At 47.6% G+C, this 26817-nt stretch overlaps 1 protein-coding gene across 1 annotated transcript in view; it reads left to right on the forward strand.

Moving 5' to 3' along the window:
* Nucleotides 1–26817, forward strand: part of TMC3 (transmembrane channel like 3) — a 627915-nt gene that overhangs the window by 426020 nt on the left and 175078 nt on the right. The window contains exon 12 of the mRNA XM_069222582.1: nt 23–95. Within this exon, the coding sequence (XP_069078683.1) occupies nt 23–95 (73 nt within the window). The remainder of the gene's footprint in view (nt 1–22; nt 96–26817) is intronic.

Here is a 26817-nt window from a genome sequence, read left to right on the forward strand (position 1 = left end):
GAATTACATTTGTTTATTTTAGGGTACTTGTCCTCTACCTGGGGAATCTCTACAGTTTAATCATTGCTTTGCTGGACAAGGTGAACAGCATGAGCGTAAGTATTCTCGATTAATATACTTGTTTTGAGTGTGATAACCAGTTGGAATGTACTTGGCCGTGTTACTCTGTAACTTTGTATTTAAGGTAATTATAGAGGTAGGGATTAATCATACCGTACAGGCCCAGGAAGAACTTTTTTCCCGGCCTTTACTTGCTCTGACAACTGTCTGAGACCCCACGGGAGAACCCCAATGTGTTCTGCTGGTGCATCTAGCATTCTAAATGACATCTCACAGTCCAGGCTGAAAGGACACTCATAACGTAGCTAAATAGACTTCCTCCAACGCATACACTGCTGGAACTGGAGCTAACAAATGTAAGACAAATGAAAATACACCACAACATCTACTCTTACTACCAATTGACCATTAACCTACCACAGGTCAACCATACAGGATGCATCTACACCATCTATAAGAAACTAAAACTAGATTGTCACAGATCACCGGGTTACCTCCCAATGAAATTTAAACCACAATACCATTAGTGCCACGACCCATTTACACATATAAAACACACACTCATATACTGGCTAGACCAGCAGCCGCATCCACACAAACCATTCTTCCTTCAACATTAGTGAGAAAAGGACCCCAACCAAATTATCACGGTTCTCCTACTTCAAGAACTGAATAGAATAAGCACCTCTTTCCCCTGACCTCTGGCCAGTGTACAGAAACAGGATAACTCTCCAGACCTTAATCACATGTGTGCTTGCATAACACATCGAATTTTGCGTTGCTGTACACATGGCATCTTGAATCATTGTGTTAATACTGAATCTTGGACTCTTGAGGAAACACTTACTCTTACACTTTTACACTCTTGCACAAACACTGAAACGCATGCTTTCACATGCATAGTAATCTACGCTCTTTTGTGCATTTACATCCTCTGAACTGATAAAATATGGGGTGTGCAGTCACAGAAATAACTGTTCTTAAGCTTCTCTGTGCCATTTTGATTCTACTGACACATCACACCTAATTGGATGCAGTGGCGGGCTAGGACAAAAAGGACGCCAGGGCACAGAATTAAAAGTGGCCCCATTAGTGAATCAAATAGCCAGAAATGTGCCCCACATTTCCAAATCAGGGCAGTCTTGAACTTGAAAGACAAGTTGTATAGGAGTTGAGCACAACATGGGACATTGCATGCACCTGTGCTAGCTGCAGGTAATGTTTGTGGTGATATACAAGAAATCAGGAGTAAAAACTAGCCCACCAGGCCATAAAACAGCCCAGCAAACAGCCAAAAAACAGCCTACACACTGACTTGTCAGGCCTGCCCTTCTGGCACTGCCAGATTGCCCTATAAATTAGTTCTCCCGTGATTAGAAGAATTAGTACTCCTCCCATATACTTTAGAATACAATTCTGTGGTAAAGATGTTAAAACAAATAAAACTTCTCTATTCATGTTCTTTCTAATCACAAGAAGGTCCAATCATGGAATTCAATTAAGCATTATAAAATAATAAAATCTTAGCACACACCTTTGTGCCTAACTCCTTGAGCATTGTGTGACACTCATGCCTGGATTCCACCATGGCATGGCATTAAAGTACTGACCCAAACAGCTTGCCGCTTTTCATAAAATTACATAAGCAGCTCTCTCCTAATATACAGGCTGTTAGAAATTGTATTTCCTGTTGGCAAAGGTATGTACTCTGTCCAAGCAGGAACCACAATCCTAGTCAGGGTAAGTCACAAACATACCCTAAAATAACCTGTGCTCACACTCTGTTAGCATGGCTCAGACCAGTCAGGCTTAAGAGGCAATATGTTAAGTGTCTGTGCAATACTTCAGTCAAACTGTAAAAACGCCACACAAAAAGATACCACACCTGTTTACAAAAATAGAGCTTAATTAATTAAGCAAAACATGACCAAACCAACAAAAATCCAATAAGTAGAAATTGAGAAATGATTTTTTACAAGAATAAACTGTGAATTAGTGCTTAGAAATAAGAAGTGCTACCCAGAGATTTCTGGTTGCGCCAGACTAGGACAATGTCAAAAGTTTAGACCCACCACAATGGAGTGCTGGCTGGATACAGGGACCCAGTGAGGCCCGCTGAAAGTATCTTAATCCTGTTGTGGGGAGAAGACTCAAGTGATGCGTCGGTGTCAATCCCTGCAGTTGAGGCAATGCAATGATCCTTTGCATGCAGGAGTGAAGATGTATCAAATTTCTCCATGCAGCAGTGGTGAGGCATTGGGTCCGACGTACAGCGACTCTGAAAGCGATGCACCTAGGTTGATCCACACTGGAGAGGTGATGGGATGACTCTGATCCATGCAATGGGGGCCGATGTGTCAGTTCTGATCCACGCAGCAGGGGCATTGCACCAGTTCTGATCTGCGCTGCAGTGGCAACACATTGATTTGACTGGAGCAGCACTTTATACCCACTTGCTAGGGCCCAGGACTGGAGTGGCACCACTTGGCTAGGCAAGGCCCACAGTTGACAGAGTCCAGGAGCTGTAGCAGGAGAGTTGGAATTCTCTGAATCCCCAAGACCTCAGAAAACAGGAGGCAAGCCAGCAAGCCCTTTGAGTCACTTTGGTTCCAGGTTAGACGGATGCAGGTCAAGTCCTTCTCACTACCAGGCAAGGAGGGCAGCAGGCAATAGGTCAGCACAACAGAGCAGGAGTCCAGCAAAATAGCATTCCAACAGAGTGGAAGTCCTTTCTTCACAGTAGTCCTTCTTCCTGGCAGAGTATACACTTATCCAGAAGTGTACTTAGTTGATGTTGATACACCGTTGTGCCTTTGAAGATGGGGAAGACTTCAAAGAGAGATCTTTGAAGTGCACAGAGTCCCTGCCCTTTCTGCCCTGGCTCCAGAGTCACTACAGCGTGTATGCAGCTCTTTGTGTGAGGACAGGTTTAAGTGTCAGCTCCTCCCTCCCATCCTGCCCAGGACGGCTCATCAGGCTGTGAAGGGCCTAACACTCACACTTAAGCTCCCTTTGTATATGGTTGTCTGTTGGAAATGCACAAAGCCCAGCTATCAGCCACCCAGGCATGTATTCAGGGGCAGGCAGAAGGCATCAAATAGCTAAAATAAGAAAATGCCAACTTTCTAAAAGTGGCATTTTCAAAATTTCAATTTAAAATCTGACTTCACCATAAGTTTTGATTTTAAATTGTGATTCCAGAGACATAAAACGTGGTGGGTCCCACCCCTTACCAATTGGAAATTACTCTTATAAAATGTAACAAGACAATCCCAATGTTATCCTATGGGAGATACAGGGCTTGCAGTACTGAAAAATGAATTTAAGAGTTTTTCACTACTAGGACATGTAAAATTTTAAAGAACATGTCCTAGTTTTTAAATACACTGCACCCTGTTGTTGGGCTGTCCAGGGCCTACCTTTGGGTTCACTCTGTATTAAAAAGGATGGTTTGGGCATGGCAAGAGGGTTAACTTGCCAGTTCACAAGGCAGTTTAAAGCTGCACATGCAGGCTCTGCATTACAGGCCTGAGACATGTTTGAAGTGCTACTGTAGTGGGTGGCACAATCAGTGCTGCGCCCCCATCAGTAGCATTTGATTTACAGGCCCTGGGCACAGGAAGGGCACTCTACTATGGACTTGTATGTAAATTAAATATGCCAATGTTACCATGTTTTAAGCAGAGAGCACATGCACTTTAGCACTGATTAGCAATGGTAAAGTGCCCACAGTCCTACTAAAGCCAGCAAACACAAGGTCAGCAAAACAGGAGATCTGAAGGCAAAAAGTCAGGGAAACCACACCAAGTATTCCAGGTCCAACACAGACCACCTAAGCACTTCCAGTCTTAGAACAGTACTTGATGCTTAAAATACGTGACTATTACTGGAAATCCCACTCCCTCAGCTCAAAGTTAGGGTAGCCAATGCTCCATTATCACTTCACAGGCCACTTGGTGGGCATGTAAACACTATGCATGTTTAAACATTTTGCACGCAAAGAGATAGCTTGGATGCATGGCCATTTTAAAGAACGTTTGTTGTGAAGCAGGGAAATTATGAGGCAAGGATCTAATTTTTGAGATTTAATTCCATAACCTCTTCCTTTAAATCAGGCCCTTTTAAGTGATAGAAACGTGCTTGATATTGACTTTGATTAGGGTATCATGCTGCCCCTCTATCACCTATGGAGCGAGCCTTGACAGATCGCTAATGGCACCCTTGGAGAGACAAGTTTCTGAAATTAATAATTTGTCCAAATAGAATGAAATAGTCTTAAGACCTGAAACACAAATTGTAAACAACAGTATGCACCACGGGTACTGCCTAGTAACCATGTACTGCTCCATGGCCTAAAGAAAAGCTCTTACTATCTACTTCTACCTTTCTCCAATTATATGAAAATACTGGGTATGTGCCTTAGAAACAGGCGTAATACATGCAGCGAGTGTTGTAAAAAAACACACTGAAAGGACACGTAACAATGTAGGCAATTCACCAGGGTGTACAAACATCACCACTAGACTTATACAACTAATCCTGGCTTTAGTCACATATCCTGGAAATAAACATTGCATTGTGAATATCGTCAGGGCCCGCAATACATTGGCAGTTCCTTTGAAAGAGTAGTCCCCTTTTAGATGGAATTTCCATTGGAATTAGTCCCACTGCAGTTGTGGTCTAGTTGGCTACCTTGAAACTGTGCAATGAGAAGAGATTGTTTTTAATCCCGGCCTTCTCTTTTGGCTATAATTTTAATATATTCCCCTCTCCCCATTTTTTGTCCAAGAATGGGTGTATTTAGAATCAACATAAAAGCTGTTAGCAACTGGTGATAAAAAAAGGATTGCAAGTACAGCAGGCGAGGATGGGAAGACAGTGCACAATCTTGTGGTGTATTCAGCAAAACCTAATATGGGGATATAGTAATAGCCTTTGGAACAAGCAATACTGCAATAGGATCTCCAATTCACAAAAAGGTTTGACCTTGGGCAAATCACACTCTACCTGTGCTTCTGTTCCTTGATGTGATAGTATGTATGCACCTTGAAGGAAACATAATAGAAGAAATAAACACCCAAAACATATTCCCAGCATAAGCACCCAGTAGGGTCTTCATTCACACATTCAGGGTTGCTAAACTGTGTGTCCACATTTTCTATTAGCATGTTTAAAGTACACTGTGTCCCTGAAGCTGTGCTGTCCAGGACCACTTCTGTGATGCAGCTGTTCTCACTCTCAGACAAATACCTCATTCATGTTTCCTATATGGCTGAAATAGTGAGATGTTGACACCCTGCCAGGTCACTCAAAGTGTCCATACAGGCAGCTAGCCTCCCGCAGCAATAAACTGGACAAGTGGGGCTAGATATACGAAGAAATGTTCCTGTCCCAAAGGGCCCAGTTCACAGAATCAGGCAGTTTGCAACAGAAAAAATGTATTTTTAGATGTACAAAGCCCAAATTTCAATTTGGTAACTTGTTACCGAATCGCAATTTGAGTTTTGCAATTTGGTATTAGGAAGGGGCCTGTTGAGGGCATACCTTCCCAATACCAAATTGGAATGGTATGTTGGAGTGTTTTGCTACTGAAATGAGTTTGCAAACCATTGACAATTTACTGACAATAGAAAGTGGGTGGTAACTCATTCGCAAATGGGAAGTGGTCCCTAAGATACCTCTTCCCCTTTGAGAACAGTTGGTGGTCCTGTGGACCACTGCCTACTCTTAAAAAGTGAAACTTTCAAGTTTCATTATTTTCTTTTTAAATGCAGCCCATTTTCCTTTACGGAAACAGGATGCATTTAATCTTTTCAAATGCAGCCTGTTTTCTTTTAAGGAAAATTGGCTGCATTTAAAAATATATATATTTCTCTTCTTAAAAGCAATCACAGACTTGGTGGTCTGCTGACCCCAGGAGGCCACCATCCCTGTGATGACTACAATTCCTAATGGTTCACAAACTGAAAACTACCTCATTAAGATTTGTGATGTAGGTCAATTTGCAATTGCGTCAAAAGCTGCATAAACTCAGCAAAATGTGCATAGGAGAGCCAAAATGGATCCCAGAAGCTATGAGAGACCCCGGGAAGATGACAACTGACCAGGAACCAGCCAGGAGGACCCACACAAGACCTAGGAGAAAGAGAAAAAGAAAAGTAAGTATTGGTTCAGTGCAGAGGAGCAGGAAATACTGGTGAAAGAGGTGAAAGAACACCAGCACCAACTTTTTATCACCTCTAAATTGCCAATTGGGAGGATAGAGGCAATTTGGCAACAAATTGTCGATAAGATTAACAGTGTGGCAGAAGTACGGAGAACAGTCAATCAATCAATCAATCAAAGAAACTTATAGTGCACGCTACTCACCCGTGAGAGTCTCAAGGCGCTGGGGGGGAGGGGACGGGAGATAACTGTTCGAAAAGCCATTTTTTAAGGCCCTTCCTGAAGAGTAGTAGGGTCCTGGGTCTTGCGGAGGTGGGTGGGGAGGGAGGTCCAGGCTTTGGGGGCAAGATAGGAGAAAGATCTGCCTCCAGTGGTGGTGTGTTTGATGCGGGGAACTGTGCGAGAGAGAGGTCGGCGGAGTGGAGGTGGCGTGTGGTAGTGTGGAAGGTCGATCTTTCGTTGAGGTAGGTTGGGCCGGTGTTGTGGAGGGATTTGTGTGCGTGGATGAGGATCTTAAAGGTGATCCTTTTGTCTATGGGGAGCCAGTGGAGGGATTTGAGGTGTGGTTAGATGTGTTCATGGCGGGGGAGGTCGAGGATGAGGCGTGTTGCTGAGTTCTGGATTCGCTGTAGTTTGCGCTTGAGTTTGAGTGTGGTGCCGGCGTAGAGGGCGTTGCCGTAGTCTAGCCTGCTGCTGATGAGTGCGTGGGTGACGGTCTTTCTGGTCTCTGTGGGGATCCATTTGAATGTTTTTTTCAGTGTGCGGAGTGTGTTAAAACATGAGGAGGTGACGGCGTTGATTTGTTGGGCCATTGAGAGGGAGGGATCCAGGATGATGCCGAGGTTGCGTGCATGGTTTGCAGGGGTGGGTGCGGGGCCTAAAGTGGTGGGCCACCAGGAGGAGTCCCAAGTGTTTTTCACGTCACTGAATGCAAGAAGCGCTGGCATGACTGCAAGCGCAGGACCAAGGAAAAGATGGCAAGGAACAGGAAGGCAGCACTGCAGACTGGAGGTGGGAGTCCAGCACCGAAGGAGGCCCTGGACCACATGGAGAAGATGGTGGCAGCCCTCATCCCTGAGGAGATCGTCACAGGGATTCAATGACATGACAGCGCAGACTACCAGGATACAACACAGATGCAGGGTAAGTGGCATGGGGAACTAAAATGCCTAATTGTTAATTGCAAGTGGGGGGGGCATACCTGCTACCCAATGTGTGTAAGCCATGATAATCAGGTAGTTGAAAGGGCAAAGGGGCACAGCCCGGGGGCATGGGCTGTGCAGGGCAAACCTGGGGCACAGCACAACACTACACCAACAACCTTTGCATTAGGGTATGCTGCCATGCCAAGGATGTTGGAAAAGCAAAGCCAGTCCAGGAGGGTAGGGTACAACAGAAAACTGGCATGCTGTCACATGACAGCTGGTATTGTCGCTACATGAGCTAGGGCTCAATTAACAGTCTCAGGCCATATCCGCAAGTGGAATTTAACATTGACAACAGTTGCCACTACCACCTCTGCTGTGTGTGCAGGTCAAGTAGCTAATGGCAGTTACGCGCCCATGGATCACATCCAAATTAGAGGGTTCAGGACAACAACGTTATCGATCCCCTGTAATCAATAAAAATGTGCTAATCCTGTCAAATGCTAGTGTCCATAGTCGATACAAACATCAGGCATTGTCATAAACATTATGAGGTACACAGCAGGAATGTCATACCCATGCTGCACATGTCAGGGTCTGCCCTTTGCGTGGGTCACAATAGCTGCAATGCCACCATGCAACATCTCAAGTGTCATAGTGCTAATACAACAGCATTGAGGAGGAGGACATATGCTTCCAGCTAGTGAAACACACCTGCATAGTCAGAAGAGGAAATAGAACACTGCTAGGACCATCAGTGCAATTCAATGTAGCACACATTCCCCAACATCAACATTACACACTACCAATGCTGAGCCCTATATTGTGCCATGCCAATGCTATACATAGTATATGCTAGGTCTCAGCAACATACAGCTGGATGTGAAATATCAGAGACTGGGTCATGGTGCAAGTGCCATCAGAACACCCACAGCAAGTGCAAGGCCACAACATGATAATGGAAGTAGATGGTTGGATAGGACAAGAAGGTGGCAACATATAATTTTGGCAGAACCTACACCTAGAGGATGTGACGCAGACATTTCCCCAAACTGCCCACACTACATGTGACATGCTGGTGGGGCATAGGCCTTGGAGACTGCTAATCTTAATGACAGGAACAATGAACAGGAACCAAGATCACAATGTGCAACTAATAGGAAGTCAGGCACGTCACATTACAAATGCCACAACACAGACACACTAATTGTACAATATCTCATTGCAGAGGACAAGGGCTCTCCTGGGCATATGCCTGTCCTGGACTTCCCTGATGACATGGATGACAAGCTGACAAACATCAGCCAGTAGACCCTCTAAGGTGTCCTGGAATCCTCCAGACCCCACCTTCAATCGCAAGGAGGAGCACAGAAGTAGCAGCCATCACAGAGGACCCACCCACTACCCCAATTGTACAACCTGCCAGCTCCAACCCAGCTAAGGACTCTGACGAAACTGGAACCAGCTTTGAGAGGACTGTAGCTGGAGTACAGCAGGAGCTTGCCAAGGAGGTGCGGGTGGGGGTGCAAAATATGGCAGCCAGCCTAGAGGGGGTGCGTTTGTGCATGATGTCATCTGCAGAACAGGCAGTAGCCATGCAAGGGCGAACATCTATCTTGCAAGAACTTCAACAAAGTGTGAAGGAAATCAGCACAGCAGTAAGGGAGTTGCCACTACACCTTTTACACCAAACCTTTCACTGCGTTCACAAATCCAATATTGACCCCCTCAGGGCCGACCTGGGTGCCTACCACAGTGATGTAGCTGCTATTCTTAAGAACCAGCAGCTCCTCCTTGCTGCAGTACTGCCCTTAATAGCCCCACAGTTGACAGCTACTGGGATTTTTGACTCCACATCTTCAAACACTGAAGTGTGTGTTGCCCTTTCAAACCCACCTCCACCAAGGGCAGAGGAGACGACACACACATCAGAAGATGAAGACGTAGAACAGATCACCTTCAGCCGTAAGAATACCCAGTAGCACAAGTCCATGCCAAATGAGCACTTATATCCAAGGCCCTGTGCTTTGTAAAATGCCAGTCTTGCAACAGCTGCTCACATGCACTGTTCTCCAGCCCACTGTTTACCTTGACACTATGCTCTGTGATTGTCTCTCACCACCTCATTGGCAATTCATCTTCCTCTGCACTGTATGACACTTCACCCCAGCATGTCCAATGACATGTCCTTTTGCACTTGTATAGTATCACAATAGAAGGCGTCACACTAATGGACTCACAGTCCTGGACTATGTAAATATAACACTACAGCACTTTAAAATAAATGGCACTTACACAACCACTTTGTCTCTGTGTAATGTGACACATCAACCGTGTAGGAGATTAGTGATGTTTGCCTCATGTCAATGGCCAAAGAATGTCAATACAACTGCCTTGAAAGATTGTGGGCTGATAACTATGCACTGGGGTCTAGATTGTACCTTCATCTGCCCTTCCTGAGGGTAATTTCTAAAGTAAATAGAAGAATTACAGTATAATGCTGTGTTCGAAAGAATAAGTCTGCTTCAAGGGATGTCTAAGCAGAAAATCAAGGTCTTCACATTTTGCTTCTAGACAATCTTTAGGTATGTGACATCTGGCTCTACAATTTCATCACACACACACCATACAGAAGAAAATGAATGTACGAGTGTACGGACAAATATGTAACCTGGCAGTACAATGTAAGAAATGATAGGTGTGAGTTATGTATACTATACTACATAAGATTATACCATCACTCACCTTATCAGGGTTCACATGAACATCATGCTCCAGGCAGACGTACCACAGTGCCCCAGAGACAAAATCTGGTCTCAAAGTATGACAGATTGAAAACATACATCCAAACTTAACAACACATTGGGAACCATAGTAACCTTGAGTGGTGGGTGTAATGGACGGCAGATGAATAGAGAAGTAGCTTTCGTGTAGCTGCCAATGTGACAGCTCAATTGGGATTTGGATGCAGGATGGAACACCAATGCAAAAACTAAATTGACACTGTTCACCCATGCCAAGGCCCTGATCCCCAAGCATAAGACACATACTGTAAAGGAGTACCTAAACGCTTATTTAACTGTAAAAAAGGATAAGAAAATTAGGGGAAACACCTTAACTAACCTAACCTATCCTAACTACACATTACCCACAACTGGCCCTAACTACCCTAAGCTAAACTTACTTATCACATTTAACTAAACACTCTAAACATCAATCTCCCCCCCCCCCCCTTATATGACGGGACACATGGAGGACGTCATATACTAACCTAAACACATAGGGGGTCATTACAACATTGGCGGTAAAAGCTGGTTACAGCCGTGCAGAAGACCTCCAAGACACCGCCGCGGCTGCGTAATTCCGCCACAGCTATTATGACCCACATCTCGGAACCCGCCAAAATTCAGACACCCACACAAGTCCGCCACACCAAAGGTCAGTGATAAACTGGCAAAAACAAAACCTCCACCGTCACGCCAACAGAAATACACCCACACTATCACGACACACGAATCCACGCGGCGGTCTTTCAACTGCATTATTCCATTGGCGGTACACACCGCCGCGGTCAAAATACACACACATTTACAAAACACAACCACATTGGACAATTCGAAATACACACACCTGAGACACATACACACACCACTGCCACACACCCAATACTATATAAAACACACACCCACATCACCCACAAATCCCTACGACAAAAATTGAGAACGAAGAACAGAGAGAGACACCACCAGCAAGTACAACAGCATCCACAGGCACATAACACCATCACCCACACAACTTCCACGCACCTCACACAACACACCACTACATATCACCACACTTATCACCACACACACCACCCCACACATCACCTACACCACCCCATGGCACGGCAAAGACACCCCAGGTTCTCGGAGGAGGAGCTTAGGGTCATGGTGGAGGAAATCGTCCGGGTAGAGCCACAGCTATTTGGAACACAGGTGCAGCACACCTCAATTGCAAGGAAGATGGAGCTATGGCGAAGAATAGTGGACAGGGTCAATGCAGTGGGACAGCACCCCAGAAATCGGGAGGACATCAGGAAAAGGAGGATCGACCTATGGGGGAAGGTGCGTTCTGGGGTCTCAAGACACCACCTGGCGGTTCAGCGGACTGGCGGCGGACCCCCACCACCTCACCTACAACTAACAACATGGGAGGAGCAAGTCTTGGTGATTCTGCATCCTGAGGGCCTCGCAGGAGTAGATGGAGGAATTGACTCTGGTAAGTCAAATCTTAACTATTACATCCCCCACCCTACCTGCATGCTATGACATACCCCCACCCTCGCCCTCACCCCTATCACTCCAACTTCTCACAAATGTACCAATATCACAAACCAGCCATCCCAACACCAAGCCCTGCATGCAACAACAAAGCATGGACTCCCATCACCAAAACATGCACACTGCACATAGCCAAACACCCCCTAAACCATCCTCACACAAGGTCCCACACAGGAATGCTAGCACTGGGGTACACGGTCACCCACCCATTGCACACCATGCCACACACAGATGCCATAATTATGTCTTTCCACCCCTGCAGGACTCCTACCCAATGTCACCAGACAGGAGGGTCCAGGCATGTCCACTCCACCCACAGAAGAGGCCCACAGTGATGACAGCACCTCTGTCCAACTGGATCTAGATGACCAGCCCGGCCCATCGGGGGCCTCGGGACAGTCGGTTCCCCACACACAGGCACAGGCCACCACAGACCTTCCCCCCTCTGGAAACACCAGCACAGCACCCACCCAGCAGGCCCATACCTCCGTCCACAGGACACATCAATCAGCTGTGTGTCCACCACTACAGGGAACCCAGGATAATCCACCACCCCAACAACAACAGGGACCTGGGGGCAGTGGCAGTGGGCACACGGTCCAGGGGACGGAGGCCCAGGAACACAGGGGAACTGGGAGGGCTGCCGTGCAACAGGGGGCGGACAGGCCAAGGGAACCCACTCTCCACGAGGCCCTTTCCTCCATCATGGGAGCATACCACTACTCCCAGGAGACGATGGCAACGGTACTGGCCAAGTTTCAGGAGACCCAGCGCATGCAGGAGGAACACTATATGGGCTTCAGGGAGGAACTCAGAACCATCAGCTCCAGCCTGGGCACCATCGTAGGGGTGCTGAAGGAAGTACTCAACACCAGGAGGGACACTGTGGCACTCCAAGGGGCCCCTGACACTAGAATGGACGATGAACTGCCCACCACCTCCGCTGGCGCTAGTGGACGGAACGCCCCACCACAGGACCACCACACCAGCACCCCACCCCCTGCAGAGGGAGAACCACCCTGCAAACGGTCCCTAAGATCCAGGAACAAGACAGAGCACGATGCCAAGACCCCCGCCAAGAAATGAGACCACCCTGATTGTCATCCCACTGTCCCACTTTGTCATCCTGTCCATAATTAAACTGCCCCAGCTCCACTTCCTATGCCCATATGGGCAATGCACCTGTGAGACTAATAGACTGGACTCTGCCATGGACACTTCTCCGCCACCACCCCTCACCATTTAACTTCCCCCTCCAATAATTTGCATTTAAATAAACACACCTAAAGCACAAAATTATCTGGAGTCTGTCTGTGATTTCGAAATAGTGTATTTGCAATTACAGTGACAAAATGTTCTTGAAATAGTAATGTCAACCTATGTCACAAAGCTCCTAGTCCATGAGGAATGTAAGCAGATGACACACGTTGGGACCCACATCTGTGGAACTGTCAGGGAAAGTGACAACTCAGTGACCATACACTGGGTGAAAACGACAGACAGGATAGAGGCAGTAGTGTAAAAGTACATGTAGTAGGCAGGAATGTATTCACACCTGTGTTTCACTGGAAATATTGCCGGATCACTGAGTCCCTGTTCTGCATGTCTTCCTCTGCTTCATCCTCATCACTGTCCACAGGCTCCACAGCTGCCACAACACCGCCATCTGGACCATCCTCCTGCAGAAAAGGCATCTGTCGTCGCAAAGTCAAGTTGTGAAGCACACAGCAGGCCACGATGATCTGGCACACCTTCTTTGGTGAGTAGAATAGGGATCCATCTGTCATATGCAGGCACCTGAACCTGGCCTTTAGGAGGCCGAAGGTCCGCTCGATCACCCTCCTAGTTCGCCCATGGGCCTCATTGTAGCGTTCCTCTGCCCTGGTCCTGGGATTCCTCACTGGGGTCAGTAGCCATGACAGGTTGGGGTACCAAGAGTCACCTGCAAATGGCGAGGGACAACTGTTAGACACACACTAACCTGTAGGGGTAACCCCAGACAACCATTCCCACTGTTTTGCTTCCAGGGGCTCACCTAATAGCCACACACGGTGCCTCTGGAGTTGACCCATCACATAAGGGATGCTGCTATTCCGCAGGATGTAGGCGTCATGCACTGAGCCAGGGAACATGGCATTCACATGGGAGATGTACTGGTCTGCCAAACATACCATCTGTACATTCATAGAATGATAACTCTTCCGTTCCAGTACACCTGTTCACTCCTGTGGGGGGGGGGAACCAAAGCCACATGGGTCCCATCAATGGCACCTATGATGTTGGGGATATGTCCCAGGGCATAGAAATCACCTTTCACTGTAGGCAAATCCTCCACCTAAGGGAAAACGATGTAGCTCCGCATTTGTTTCAGAAAGGCAGACAACACTCTTGACAATACGTTGGAAAACATAGGCTGGGACATCCCTGATGCCATGGCCACAGTTGTTTGAAAAGACCCACTTGCAAGGAAATGGAGCACTGACAGCAGCTGCACTTGAGGGGCGATTCCTGTGGGATGGCGGATTGCTGACATCAGGTCTGGATCCAACTGGGTATACAGTTCCTGGATTGTGGCACGGTCAAACCTGTAGGTGATTATCAAATGTCGCTCCTCCACTGTCGACAGGTCCACCAATGGTCGGTACACCGGAGGATGCCGCTATCTCCTCACATGTCCCAGCGGACGGTGCCTATGAAGGACAACAGCGAACACAGAGTCAAACAACTCAGAGGTACGTACCCACAGTTTACACAGAACACCAATCATACACAAAAGGTGGCCTGCATGTGTGTTGAGACTAGGCCTAGGTATGTGTGACGCAGTATAAAATGAGGCCATGTGGGCCCCTGAAATGGCGGCTGCCTGACCTCTAAAGTGGGACAATGGAATGTGAGGTAACTGCTGGCGTTGTACACCGTCGCGGTAGGCGGTCGGAGACCGCGGCGCAATGCTGTATTGGTTAACATTGGACCCTATGGGTCTCAGGAGCCAATGACGATGTACGCTGCCCGTGATGGTACACACCGCCGCGGACGTGACCGCCGCAGACATGAGCGCCATTTTCTATCCCTTCAAACACTCGATACCTGATCTTCGACAGGAGAGGACCTACACTGCAAGTGCTGCTGTGACCTCAGTCTGGAAGAGACAATGGCTCGTGCGTCTGGGGAAAGTGCCCCTGCCTTCACATCGGAGGAGTTGGAGAAGCTCGTTGATGGTTTCCTCCCCCAGTACACGCTACTCTACGGTCCTCCAGACAAACAGGTAAGTACACAGGGAGCATGTTGTATGGGCTATGCCTGTGTGGAGAGGGCTGGATGTAAGAAGGAAGGGGGCAGAGTGCTGCGTGCATGAAAGACGGTGGGTGCATGTGCCACATGGCAAGGGTAGGGATGGGGGCCTCTCACTTTGACGGTGCAGTTGGTAATTACTTCTCTTCTTCCCCTGTACATTTCATGTAAGTCAACGCCCACCAGAAGAAAGATATTTGGCGTGCCATCGCCAAGGACGTCGGGACCCTGGGGGTCTACCACAGACGGAGCACCCACTGCCGGAAAAGATGGGAGGACATTCGCCACTGGAGCAAGAAGATGGCAGAGGCTCAGTAGGGGATGGCCTCCCAACGTGGGAGGGGTGCCCGTCGAACCATGACCCCCTGATGTTCAGGATCCTGGCGGCAGCCTACCCGGAGTTGGATGGGCGCATGAGGGCATCACAGCAGACACAAGGGGGTGAGTACACTCTCATTCAGCTGACTTTGTGCGCAGTGGAGTTGTCTGGGTGGGGGAGGAGGGCTGTGGGTTTCCCTAGTTCAGGGCGAGTTCCGTAGGCTAGGCCCCTCCGTAAGGCATGGCCCTGTGGCCCCCCACCCCACCTCTGTAGAGTGCCAAGTACGGCTATTTATGCCCCTGTGTCATCTATGTGTGCAGATGTCATCCATAGCCTTGTAGGCCATTTCCCAGGAATTGCACAGAAGAGCCCAAGAGCGCGGTGTAGTGCAGGGTGCTTCTGTGTCTGTCTTGTCTGCCAACGGTAGCGGTAATCCATGCACTCAACATGTCGTTATTCTGTCTCCCCCCCCCCCTTTTGTGGTCTACCTGTTCTTGTGTGCATTAACATCATCAGGCGGAGGTGCAGTGGCACCGGAGCACGAGGGAGCTGCATCCCACATGGTCATGGAGGGCCACACTACGGACTCTGAATTCACCAGTGGGACGGAGGGCGAGGGGAGCTCCACGGTGGGGACAGGAGCTGAAACCAGCGACACGGACTCGTCCTCTGAGGGGAGCTCGGTTGTGGTGGCGGCAACATCTGTGCCCCCTGCATCTACAGGTTCAGCCGCCACCCCCCCTACCAGCACCGCCCTCCCAGCAGCCCCTCAGCCTTCGCCCCGTGCCCGCTCACCCAGGAGGGTGGGCATCACCTTCGCCCCAGGCACCTCAGGCCCTGCCCCAGTCACCCCTGCTGCCCTCAGTGAGGAGGCCATTTACCTCCTCAGGTCACTCACTGTTGGGCAGTCTACCATTTTGAATGCCATCCAGGGTGTAGAAAGGCAGTTGCAACAAATTAATGCATTCCTGGAGGGCATTCATTCTTTTCAGGCAGCCCTTCACCGAGCTTTTCAAACTCTGGCCTCAGCACTGATGTCCCTGGGTCTAGCCTCCCCCCTCCAACTTCCTCCACCCAGACCCAATCCCCTGTACCTCTGCCTATCCCAAGCACACCATCAGACCAGCCTGCACACACCTCACCACACAAGGGAAGCTCAGGCAAACATAAGCACCACACATCCCACAGGTACTCACGCAAGCATCACACACATGCAGACACACCAACATCCACTGCCTCCACTGTGTCCCCCTCCTCGTCGTCTCCCTCCTCCCTCCCAGTCTCGTCTACACGCACACCTGTATGCACTACCTCTACAGCCACTACGTCCCCCACCAGCACACCCACCAGCACACCCTGCTCACGTGCAGTCACCACCCCCACTACCATTCACACATACCTGTGAAGCCCCCTCCAAAGATACACAAACGCAGGCACACACCCACCCAACAGCCATCCACCTCACAACAGCCTTAAGCGCATGCACCTGCACCCAAAGTCACCAAACGTACACCTCCTACTACCACCACCTCTTCTTCCACTCCGAAACCCCCTCCAGCTACCCGTCCCAGTGTGTCCAAAATAATTTTCCTGTCCAGCCTTGACCTTTTTCCCACACCTCCCCCACCCCGTCCATCTCATAGGTCCCGAAGTAGCACCTCAGCCACAACATCACCGGGACCAGTGGTGCCTGTAGTCACAGGTATGTGGAGTGCACCGGCCACCAGGACAGCCAGTGTGGCACGGAGCCACAGCACAGCCAGTCCCCCCCTGTGAAGCATCAGAAGTTGGCCTGTGCCCAGCGGGAGAGGGGGAAGACTACAGCCACCAAAGCCGCTCCAATGGTTCCCTTTGGGAGTGTGGAGTCAGCTGTTACACCTCCCAAGGTGGGGAAGGGCCACAAGAAACCCGGCAAGTCTGGGAAGAGCAGCACGGTGGAGAAGACTGCCATCATCCCCGCTGCCCAGGAGGCCACCGCCAGCCCCATCCCAGCTGCCCAGGAGGCCACCGCCAGCCCCATCCCAGCTGCCCAGGAGAGCCCAGCCAGCCCCAGCCCAGCGTAGGGCCCCACCAGCCCCAGCCCAGCTGCCCAGGAAGGCCCCGCCAGCCCCAACCCAGCTGCCCAGGAGGGCCCCGCCAGCCCCAGCCCAGCTGCCCAGGAGGCCACCGCCAGCACAAGCCCCGCTGGGCCATGAAGGACCGCCAGCACAAGCACCGCTGAACAGGGCACCGCCAACTCAAGCCCCGCTGGGCCATGAAGGACCGCCAGCACAAGCCCCACTGGGCCATGAAGGACCGCCAGCACAAGCACCGCTGAACAGGGCACCACCAAATCAAGCACCGCTGAACAGGGCACCGCCAAATCAAGCACCACTGAACAGGGCACCGCCAACTCAAGCACAGCTGAACAGGGCACCACCAGCACAAGCACCGATGAACAGGGCACCGCCAACCCAAGCACCGCTGAACAGGGCACCACCAGCACAAGCACCGCTGGGCCATGAAGGACCGCCAGCACAAGCACCGCTGAACAGGGCACCGCCAACTCAAGCACCGCTGAACAGGGCACCGCCAACTCAAGCACCGCTAGCCCATGAGCAGCAGGGGCACTGACACAACTGGGTCCGTCACAGGGTGAGTGATGCACTCTGGGCACCAGTCCCCCTCCAGAACCAGTGGAGAGATCCATCCACTACCTCTGTCCTTCACAGGATGAAGCACTCTGGGCACCAGTCCCCCTCCATAACCAGTGGAGACTGTTATCCACTTGAGAGACTGTGGCTTTGCACTCCCCAGGATTGAACAGTGGGCAAACCACCCACTGGAGAGACTTGAGAGACTGTGGCTTTGCACTCCCCAGGATTGAACAGTGGGCAACCCACCCACTGTAGAGACTTGAGAGACTGTGGCTTTTCACTCCCCAGGATTGAACAGTGGGCAACCCATCCACTGTAGAGACTTGAGAGACTGTGGCTTTGCACTCCCCAGGATTGAACAGTGTGCAAACCACCCACTGTAGAGACTTGAGAGACTGTGGCTTTGCACTCCCCAGGATTGAACAGTGGGCAAACCACCCACTGGAGAGACTTGAGAGACTGTGGCTTTGCACTCCACAGGATGCAGCAGTGGGCAAACCACCCACTGGAGAGACTTGAGAGACTGTGGCTTTGCACTCACCAGGATTGAACAGTGGGCATTGAGCCCCCCTCGTGAATCTGGCGTTGTGCACTCAGCCGGCTGAGGTGCCCCCCTTTCCCTTCCCTCTGAGGTGCCTGTTGTATTTCTATCTGATGCCCCTGCAGTGTTCTCTCTGTTTTGATCTGGTATCGAGTGTGGGCCTCGCCCATGCATTTTGGGCCCAGTGGTCCACGGACTATAAATGGTGCAATACCTGGACTTGTATTATTGGTGTATATATTTGTTTATAGTGTATATATATTTTGGAGTACTGTATTTTAATAGATTACAATGGTTACAATCATTTCCTTTTGTCTTTGCATTCATCCGGGGGGCTTTGGGGTGTAACTGTTATGTATCAACATGTATTAGTGTGTGTGTTGTAGTGGGTGAGGGTGGGTGTGTTGCGTGTGTGTGTCCCTGTTTTTTGCCTCCCCCCTCCCCTGTGTCGTAGGTGCAGTACTCACCGTGGTCTTTGCCTCTGGCATTCGTGCTTCTGGAACAGGAGCAGGAAGAGTATCGCAGGTAGAATTTGGAGTTCCGGGTCCATGGTGTTCTCGCTCCTCGTGGAGTGTGATGAGGTGAGCGTTTTTCCTTTGAAATTCCTGTTTCTGCCGTGTTTTTATCCGTGGTGAATCCGCCCCGGAAAAGGTGGCGGGTTGGCCTGTCATAATAGTGTGGGCGGTACATTGTCTCCCGCCTGTCTGTTGGCGGTGACCGCCGCGATGTTTGTTTGTATCGCTGTGGCGGTCTGAGTGTTAAAGTGGCTGTCTTTGTTGGCGGTTTCCGCCATGATCGTAATTGCTAATTTTTTACCGCCGGCCTGTTGGCAGTCTTACCGCCGCTTTAACACCATCCGCCAGGGTTGTAATGAGGGCCATACTATCTTATCCTAAACAATTACATATATATATTTTTTTATACATTTATTTTTGTTTTATATTTTTAATACACAAAAACCCCAACATCTTCTCCCCCCACCCACCCACAAAAAAAAACACATGTAAAAATATCATACCCTCCACCCCCAACCCACTTATACTAACTAAACTAGCAGCCTATTCTAACCTAACACTGATCCCCCTAAACTCACTAAATATAAGAACCAGGAAAGAGGAGGGAGGGGAGGGAATAATGGCTGAGAGTCCAACAGTTATGAATTTGCCCTCCACAGGATCTTTTTTATCCCACGCACTCTCCTGCTAATCTGGGACACCTCCTGCTGCAGCCTGTCCATTCTTCACAACATCCGTTGCATATCACGAAGCATGTTCATAAATTCAACATTGTCAATGACTGCAGCAGGGGTGGTCTGTGTGCCACTTGTGGAGGGTTGTGCTGGTGCTGGTGCCATGCTTGAAGGAGGAGGTGCATCTAACAGCACAGCACTGCTCAAAAAGATGTGTATCTACTTAAATGATCTAAGCATTATTGTTCTGCCATTAGTCACATAACAAATGCTGCAAGTTCTCCACATGTGACAGGCCAACTAATGACTATCTTCTGGATGACAATCAAGGGCCACATGATCTGTGATTTGTAAATGGAATTGGCAGGATGGTATGCAGTTGCTAATCATGAGGGGGTATCCTAAGTTGGAACAAATGAATTTTTGAATTACATGTCTGTGTTCTACACTGGGATCCTCAGACCTAGGTACACATATTTTGTAACCCTAAGCCTGTGCCTCGGGGGGGATGGACATGAAACACATACTTTCAAACAACAAGGACAGCCAGGAAGTTTTGGACAGCTGTCCATGGTTTTACTCAGTCAACCACAGGTAAGGAGGGTGTCCAACTAGGATAGACACAAACGTTGTACAATCACATCCACATTTATGCTCCTAATTGTGGACAATTGTCCACATCATTTGATATCACTAATATTTTTCCTACAACAAGCACATAGATGAAAGCACCCACCTGGGCTTGAGCTGCATGCACACCTATGACATTGTACTCAAGTGCCACATAAACATAGCAGAACATGTGGAGCTAGACGCTGCTAGGAAGTCAAACATACAGTCCTACATGTTCATTAGTTAACAGGGAGGCTCAAGTAGGTGGATAATACTTTGGCATCCCTGCTCTGTGTGATTCAGGGTATGACATGCTGACTACATCATGAAAATGGCTACCTCCAAATTTTTCATTACAATAAATGTAACAACAAATTTCACCCTGTTCACCTGCCCATGCCTACAGCGCTGCACTATAATCCCAAATTAGGACTCCATGCCACTGATTGTCCAACTCAAATCTGGAAAAACAAGTCAAACTCCAGTCAAGTCACATATCAGATCATGTGTCAGCACATCATACCTTGCTATGTGTCCAACACACAGGAGTCAATCTCACAACATCTGCAAACACAGCACAGAACTGCAATATCAACACTTACTGGATATGACTGGGTCCTCAAATCGAGCCACTTCTCCAATTGTGTAGGGGGCAGGTCTACCTGTAAAACATGGATGGGTGAAATATGCTCAATGTCTGCGCACTGTACAACACTTTGAAGAAACAATTACTGTCTGTAACATTATATCTGGTAGTCCAGCCCCTCAGGCATGATGACACCCCAACAGACACACCACTGCAAACATGTATTGACCTTGACCCTATCACTCCGTGAGTGATACACACACATATGCACACATGCAGTGGCCCTAACAATCATGTGGTGACAAACATGATTACTCAATTGGTTGCAGATTCATTTATAGAGTGTACTCCATTTATTCATTTTTTTTTATGAGAGACATGCAAAGCCACGTTCCTGGTGCACTGCAATACCAGTCACTCAGTTATTGTGGCTTGTGCATCAAGGGACAATCAGTTACTGTGTGATGCTCATGTGGATTGAGTTTAGCTCATGAATTATTAGGCTTTCTATAGTCCATTAAATGTGTGCCTGTGTTGTCTGTAGGTTACATATGCCACATTGCCAGTGTACCCTGAGCCAGATATGCCCCCTATGACACCATAATGGCAGGGATCCTGTGTGTTACTTGATGACAATCTTACGCTAAACATGGATTGGCCATTTATCTAAATTAATACAACCAAGAGATATATGCTGACTGTCTATTTTGGTCATCCGTGACAGAATGCATGGGCACAGTTGTAGTCATTACACCTGAAATGTGTTACTCATTGCCCTGTGTACCCATATCAGGTATTGGAATTCACAGTTAGCCACATTCACCATCTTACATTAACTAAGTTGGGTGATCTGCGGGTATACAACAAACTGACACTGTCCCATTATTGAATCATGGGGCCAGATGTAGCAAAGGTTTTTACCCATTCTGTGTCTGTGGGAAAAAGTGTTTGTACATATGGCCCATGGTTTAGCAAATGCCCTACTGTGGAAATCGTGATGATGTAGGTTTCAATTTGTATGCACCTTGCGAATGCTGGTCTGCTGATCTTAGCATACACCCATGTCTGTGATAGCCTTCATACTGGGAAGTTAGCTATTGTACATATGCTGCACTAGATCCGCAGGGGTGTACCAAACGTAAACTAGCAAAGTATTTTGGCACTTTATATGTATGATGGAATCGGTCAGGGATCCCTTGCACAACATCAGGTATCCCATGATGACCCAATAACTTATGAGAATTGCATGGCTATAAAGTGACACAGATGGCAAATGCATCAGCTCTATTCCAGCAGTTGTGCCCAAGGCAAATTAAAAAACACAGGAACAATGAACCATATTTTTCTATCCTCAATTTGTAGCATTTGCTTCATGTTTAATGCTACAGCTATGGAAAGTAGCACCAAACATTTAGATATGAACCCGTGTGCATTACTTTGGCCTCCATTTCTAATTTAAATGCCACACAATCCAAGTCAAAGTATCAGCCTAAGATATTACCTGAGGTTAGGAAGGACTTTGTACGTATTGCCAGGAATACAGTTCAGACATGTATTCCAAATAATTGAGGACTACATTCATTCCTTGCATTAGCTTGTGAAATACATCTCTTTCACGGTATACTCACAGACCATGAATGAAACATATGTTTGCACCCCAGAACCATCGTCTATTGACGTCAAAGCAGCACTAATTTACAAGATCAAGTTGTGTTTTGTAAGTTTGTGCAGCTGTTGCATCAACAAATAACGGTAATGTGTAGCAAATATGGTATAAATCAGGGCCACTGTATATTGAACTTGCATTCCACATGTCCAAAAACATTGCATGCAGCATGTCAACAAATCTGCTACTGTTACTACAGAGCATTTAAATGTGCACATTACCCTGAATTGTACTCACCAACAGGGCCACCAATCACCACACCCAGGTGGTCCAGCAGGTCTTGCTCTATGGCAACAAGGTCATCCCAGCGATGCTTGAGTTGGTGGTCGTTGCACGGTGTGTTGACAATTCTCCTCAGATGGTACAGCACCTTGGACCACCTGAGCCTCCTCGCCTCATGTGATACCCCTGTATCACCCTGCCACCAGCCTCTAACATTAGGGGAGGAAGTGGTTCACCACCCAAATGAATGCCCCCAGCTCCTCCTCACCCATTCTCCTCAGATGTGACCTATCCAACATGACCTAAATAATAGGTACAGGAAAGGGTACAGAGGACAATACAGGGAAAGAAGGGAGGAAAACGAAAGTTAAGTAACCCACAAGCAGTCCAACAATCCCCGAACTAACAACACCCACTACACACTCCCAACAGTACAAAGACAAAATTAGACACAAAATATGACAAAAACACACCTACACTGAACAACTGAGACAATTACTAAAACAACAGATGACAAATAGGATGGCACACAGGAGACAAAAGCACAATTTGGACAGACAAAACTCTCAGCACAGCCACACAGTCCAGAAGAATCACAGACTGCAAAGTGAAAGTGAAAGTGAAAGTACACCCACTGTACCATTTCTGTAAACAGGATATCCTATTACATCACTTCCTGTCTCAAATGCGGTGCGTTTTTATTATGATGTTTGAAAAGTTTATTACACTTATGGGCTGTGCGTCAATTTGTTTTGACCCAAATGCTTCAAAATTCCCCTGCATTCATAGTTCCATATATTTTTCATTGATAACCAATTTCATGGGGTACAGTGTAGGAATTACCGCTAGGGCCCAATGGATGTATAATGGCTGTGAGCGTTATTTTTCAACGCACATGCGTCTTTTTTCAATGCGTTTGCATCAAAATATCTGTCTTTAACTGTGTTTGTGTAATTTCTCGCATTTTTAACGTACATGAAAGCTGTAACTGTACAGAGATAGGCTGTTTGCGCCTGCATTGTGTGTTCCAGTGTTTGGGCACATGTGGCAGACCACACTACTGCAGACCGTAATACTCATGTTGTTGTACCGGATGAGCACTCTTAACTGACGCAACAGCAACCCAAACATTTGGAATAAAAATTGATATTACCTAAAGTCTACGCAACTTAATACATTCACTCATGGCCTGTGTGTTTATGTGTGTGAATTGGCTATTTCAATTGTTGTTGTGCCTCTGTGTGAACGTCACAAGACATGCTTTCATTAATGTGCTTGTATGCATATGTTGTAAATGTGGATAATCATCAGATGCCATTCATTGTGAAAATGAGTCAAGATATGTGTTTGTCATACACGTAGCATCTAATGTTGTGTGAACTTCCCTGACTTTTGGGAAAAAACATCTCCCATGACAAATTATGTACAGGATAGATAGAGGACAGTTGATAATGGCAATGTTACAAGAGTAAGCCATCACATGTACTGGAATGTTGGATACCACTTCCTGGTCACTTGTTTGTATACTACCCATGAGTCAAGCGTTTGAAAATGCTATGTAGGTACAGTGTTTGTGACACAGAGTCCCGAAACCAATCCAAAAATGTAATGTCACTCCACAGTTTGAGTCATATAAAGGACCTATGTTTCTCTTGTGGAAGTGGAGGACCAGCAGCCCGAGGTGCATGTGTTCACATATTTCCAGTGGTTAATTGCACAAAGGTGTCCAGTTCAAATGTGTGGCCATGTATACCCTGTGTCAGTATTGGCCTCCATGTTGTCACAGTTACGTGCAGGTCTAGTCATGAGCCTGTGGAGCCATTCCCTGCATTAACACAGTATCCTTCAAAGCAGAATTGACTGAAAGCTAAAGAGGAATTGACAACACACATGGGGACAGTCCAGATATGGCACTGCAGAGGTTTTGTGAGGCTGACAACAGGGCAACCTTGGTGCACTCACAAACTTAATGGATCAGTAATTAGAAACCAGCAGGTTTCATCACAACATTTGTACACAGGGTGGCCCCTAAAATTCCCACTGCAACAGGGAACATCAGTGCCTCTGTGCTGATTAATCTCACAGCTATTCACCACACAAGCACCATCATTGGGTTGCGGCCAATGTGAATCTGTGTGCGAACCATCAGGGCACAAACATTTTTTGTCCTTTCATGCACATTAGCAAATGCTGTTTGTTGTGCTGGAGGCACCATACCCAATCCATGCATACAGCCATAGTACACTGTCACTGTCTGTCACTCATGTATATATGAAACCCAGACAAAGGATAGGGCTGGGATTAGGCTATTTGAATACATGTTCCAGATCATGATACGATAAGTAAACTGATTACACTATACAATCTGTTTGAGGATTCATCGTAGACCTACAAGACACAACACTCCAGGAGGAAAGAGAGGGCATGGAAAGCAACTATGAGACAAATGTAGCCATAGGGAACCTCTATGGTAACACAAAGACAGGAACCAATCAGGCTAACAGGATGCATGCTCTGTCAGGAACTAACATGAACAAGGCAAATGCACAGTGAGCAGACTCTGACTGGGAAAAGCTGGAACAACACTGTGGAAACTAAAAACTGTATTTGTGCTGTGGGCTGCAGCGTTACACAGTAACCCAAGGCCTGTGTTACATAAGGGATTTATACAGCAATGCACAACAAGGCCATACAGAAAATGGCAGCTTCTAAGCCGTTCCAGGCAGCAGCAATGGCAGTGCAGGTTCAAATGGCTGGTCTGCATGGAAGTGCTCACAAATGTGTGCAGCTTCAGTCTCTCACAAGTCATGTAGGTGAGAATCAAGTTCAAAGGCCCAACAGTACCTTTCACATAGGAAGCAATGGACAGGTGATTACAGGTCCTACAGACTACCAGGCAGTGCATTATCGGACCTGAAGTCCATACAGACAGATGAACTATGACTATGGCATGCCATACTAAAGAGGGAAGCACATTTGAGTCAGAATGGGAGTCTGGGTGTGTGTAGATAAAGGTTGTCAGGGTACAAATAGTCCATTTACAGGGCCCCCTAGAGAAGTGTGGGGAGAGACTAAAAACATGCCTGTGGCAGGACTTATAACCTGGGATGGCATGTGCAGGGCATGTCTTGTGAGCAATGCTTGTCATACCTGGGGCACTTGTGCTATCCATTTGCAGCTTACATGGACTTCTTGTCATACATGCTCCTTGCAGAGATAGCAGATGTCACACTTACTGCTGTCAAGGGTCTGGTCATACATTCCTGTTACCAATGCAATAGCACATCCACTGCCTCATGTATGAAACACTTTTTAAACTTATGATTGATGGTGTCTTAGTTGTGTGCCATATGCTGCTATGAACCGTGTTGGCAACATGGACGTGTGCCAGAACAGTGGTACTATGATATTGCCCTTCAAATGTGAAATAGACAGGATATATGTCATTTACACTGTGTGTGAAGTTGGGTGTACAATCATACTCATCAAATGTGATGTGCCTTTTTCAGTATCCTAATCTGTATTTCTGCAATGCTCCATGAGACTAAACTCTGATTATGATTCCTAGGGATCATGTGATGCATAAATAATTACCCAGACCATGATTGAGTGATGAAGTGAGATGTGTAATGACGTATGGTAAGACAGTGGTGATGGTGACTAGAGTTAAAAGAAGTTTTGTACAATGTGTTGTCTCCAATGCAATCCTTCTGCGGTGTTTGAATGGTCCCCCTCATTTTGATGGACAGCATCCTCCTATTCCTCCTCTTCAGGCATTTGTGGGTCTTGTTCATAGAGGGGAATGTTCCTCCTTACACATATGATGTGCTGGATGGCACAGGTCAAAATGATCTTGCAGACCATTTCAGGTGAATATAAGAGGCTGCCTCCAGTGATGTCGAGGCACCTGAATCGTGACTTCAGGATGCCAAAAGTCCTCTCTACTATGGTGATTGTCCTCCGATGTGCCTCATTATAGACACGCTCTGATGCTGTGCTTGGGTTGGCAAATGGGGTCATGATCCATGGCTGGATCCCATACCCCAGATCAGCTGAAAGAGAA

The sequence above is a fragment of the Pleurodeles waltl genome, chromosome 3_1, assembly GCF_031143425.1.
Source record: "Pleurodeles waltl isolate 20211129_DDA chromosome 3_1, aPleWal1.hap1.20221129, whole genome shotgun sequence".
NCBI classification, from domain to species: Eukaryota; Metazoa; Chordata; class Amphibia; order Caudata; family Salamandridae; genus Pleurodeles; species Pleurodeles waltl.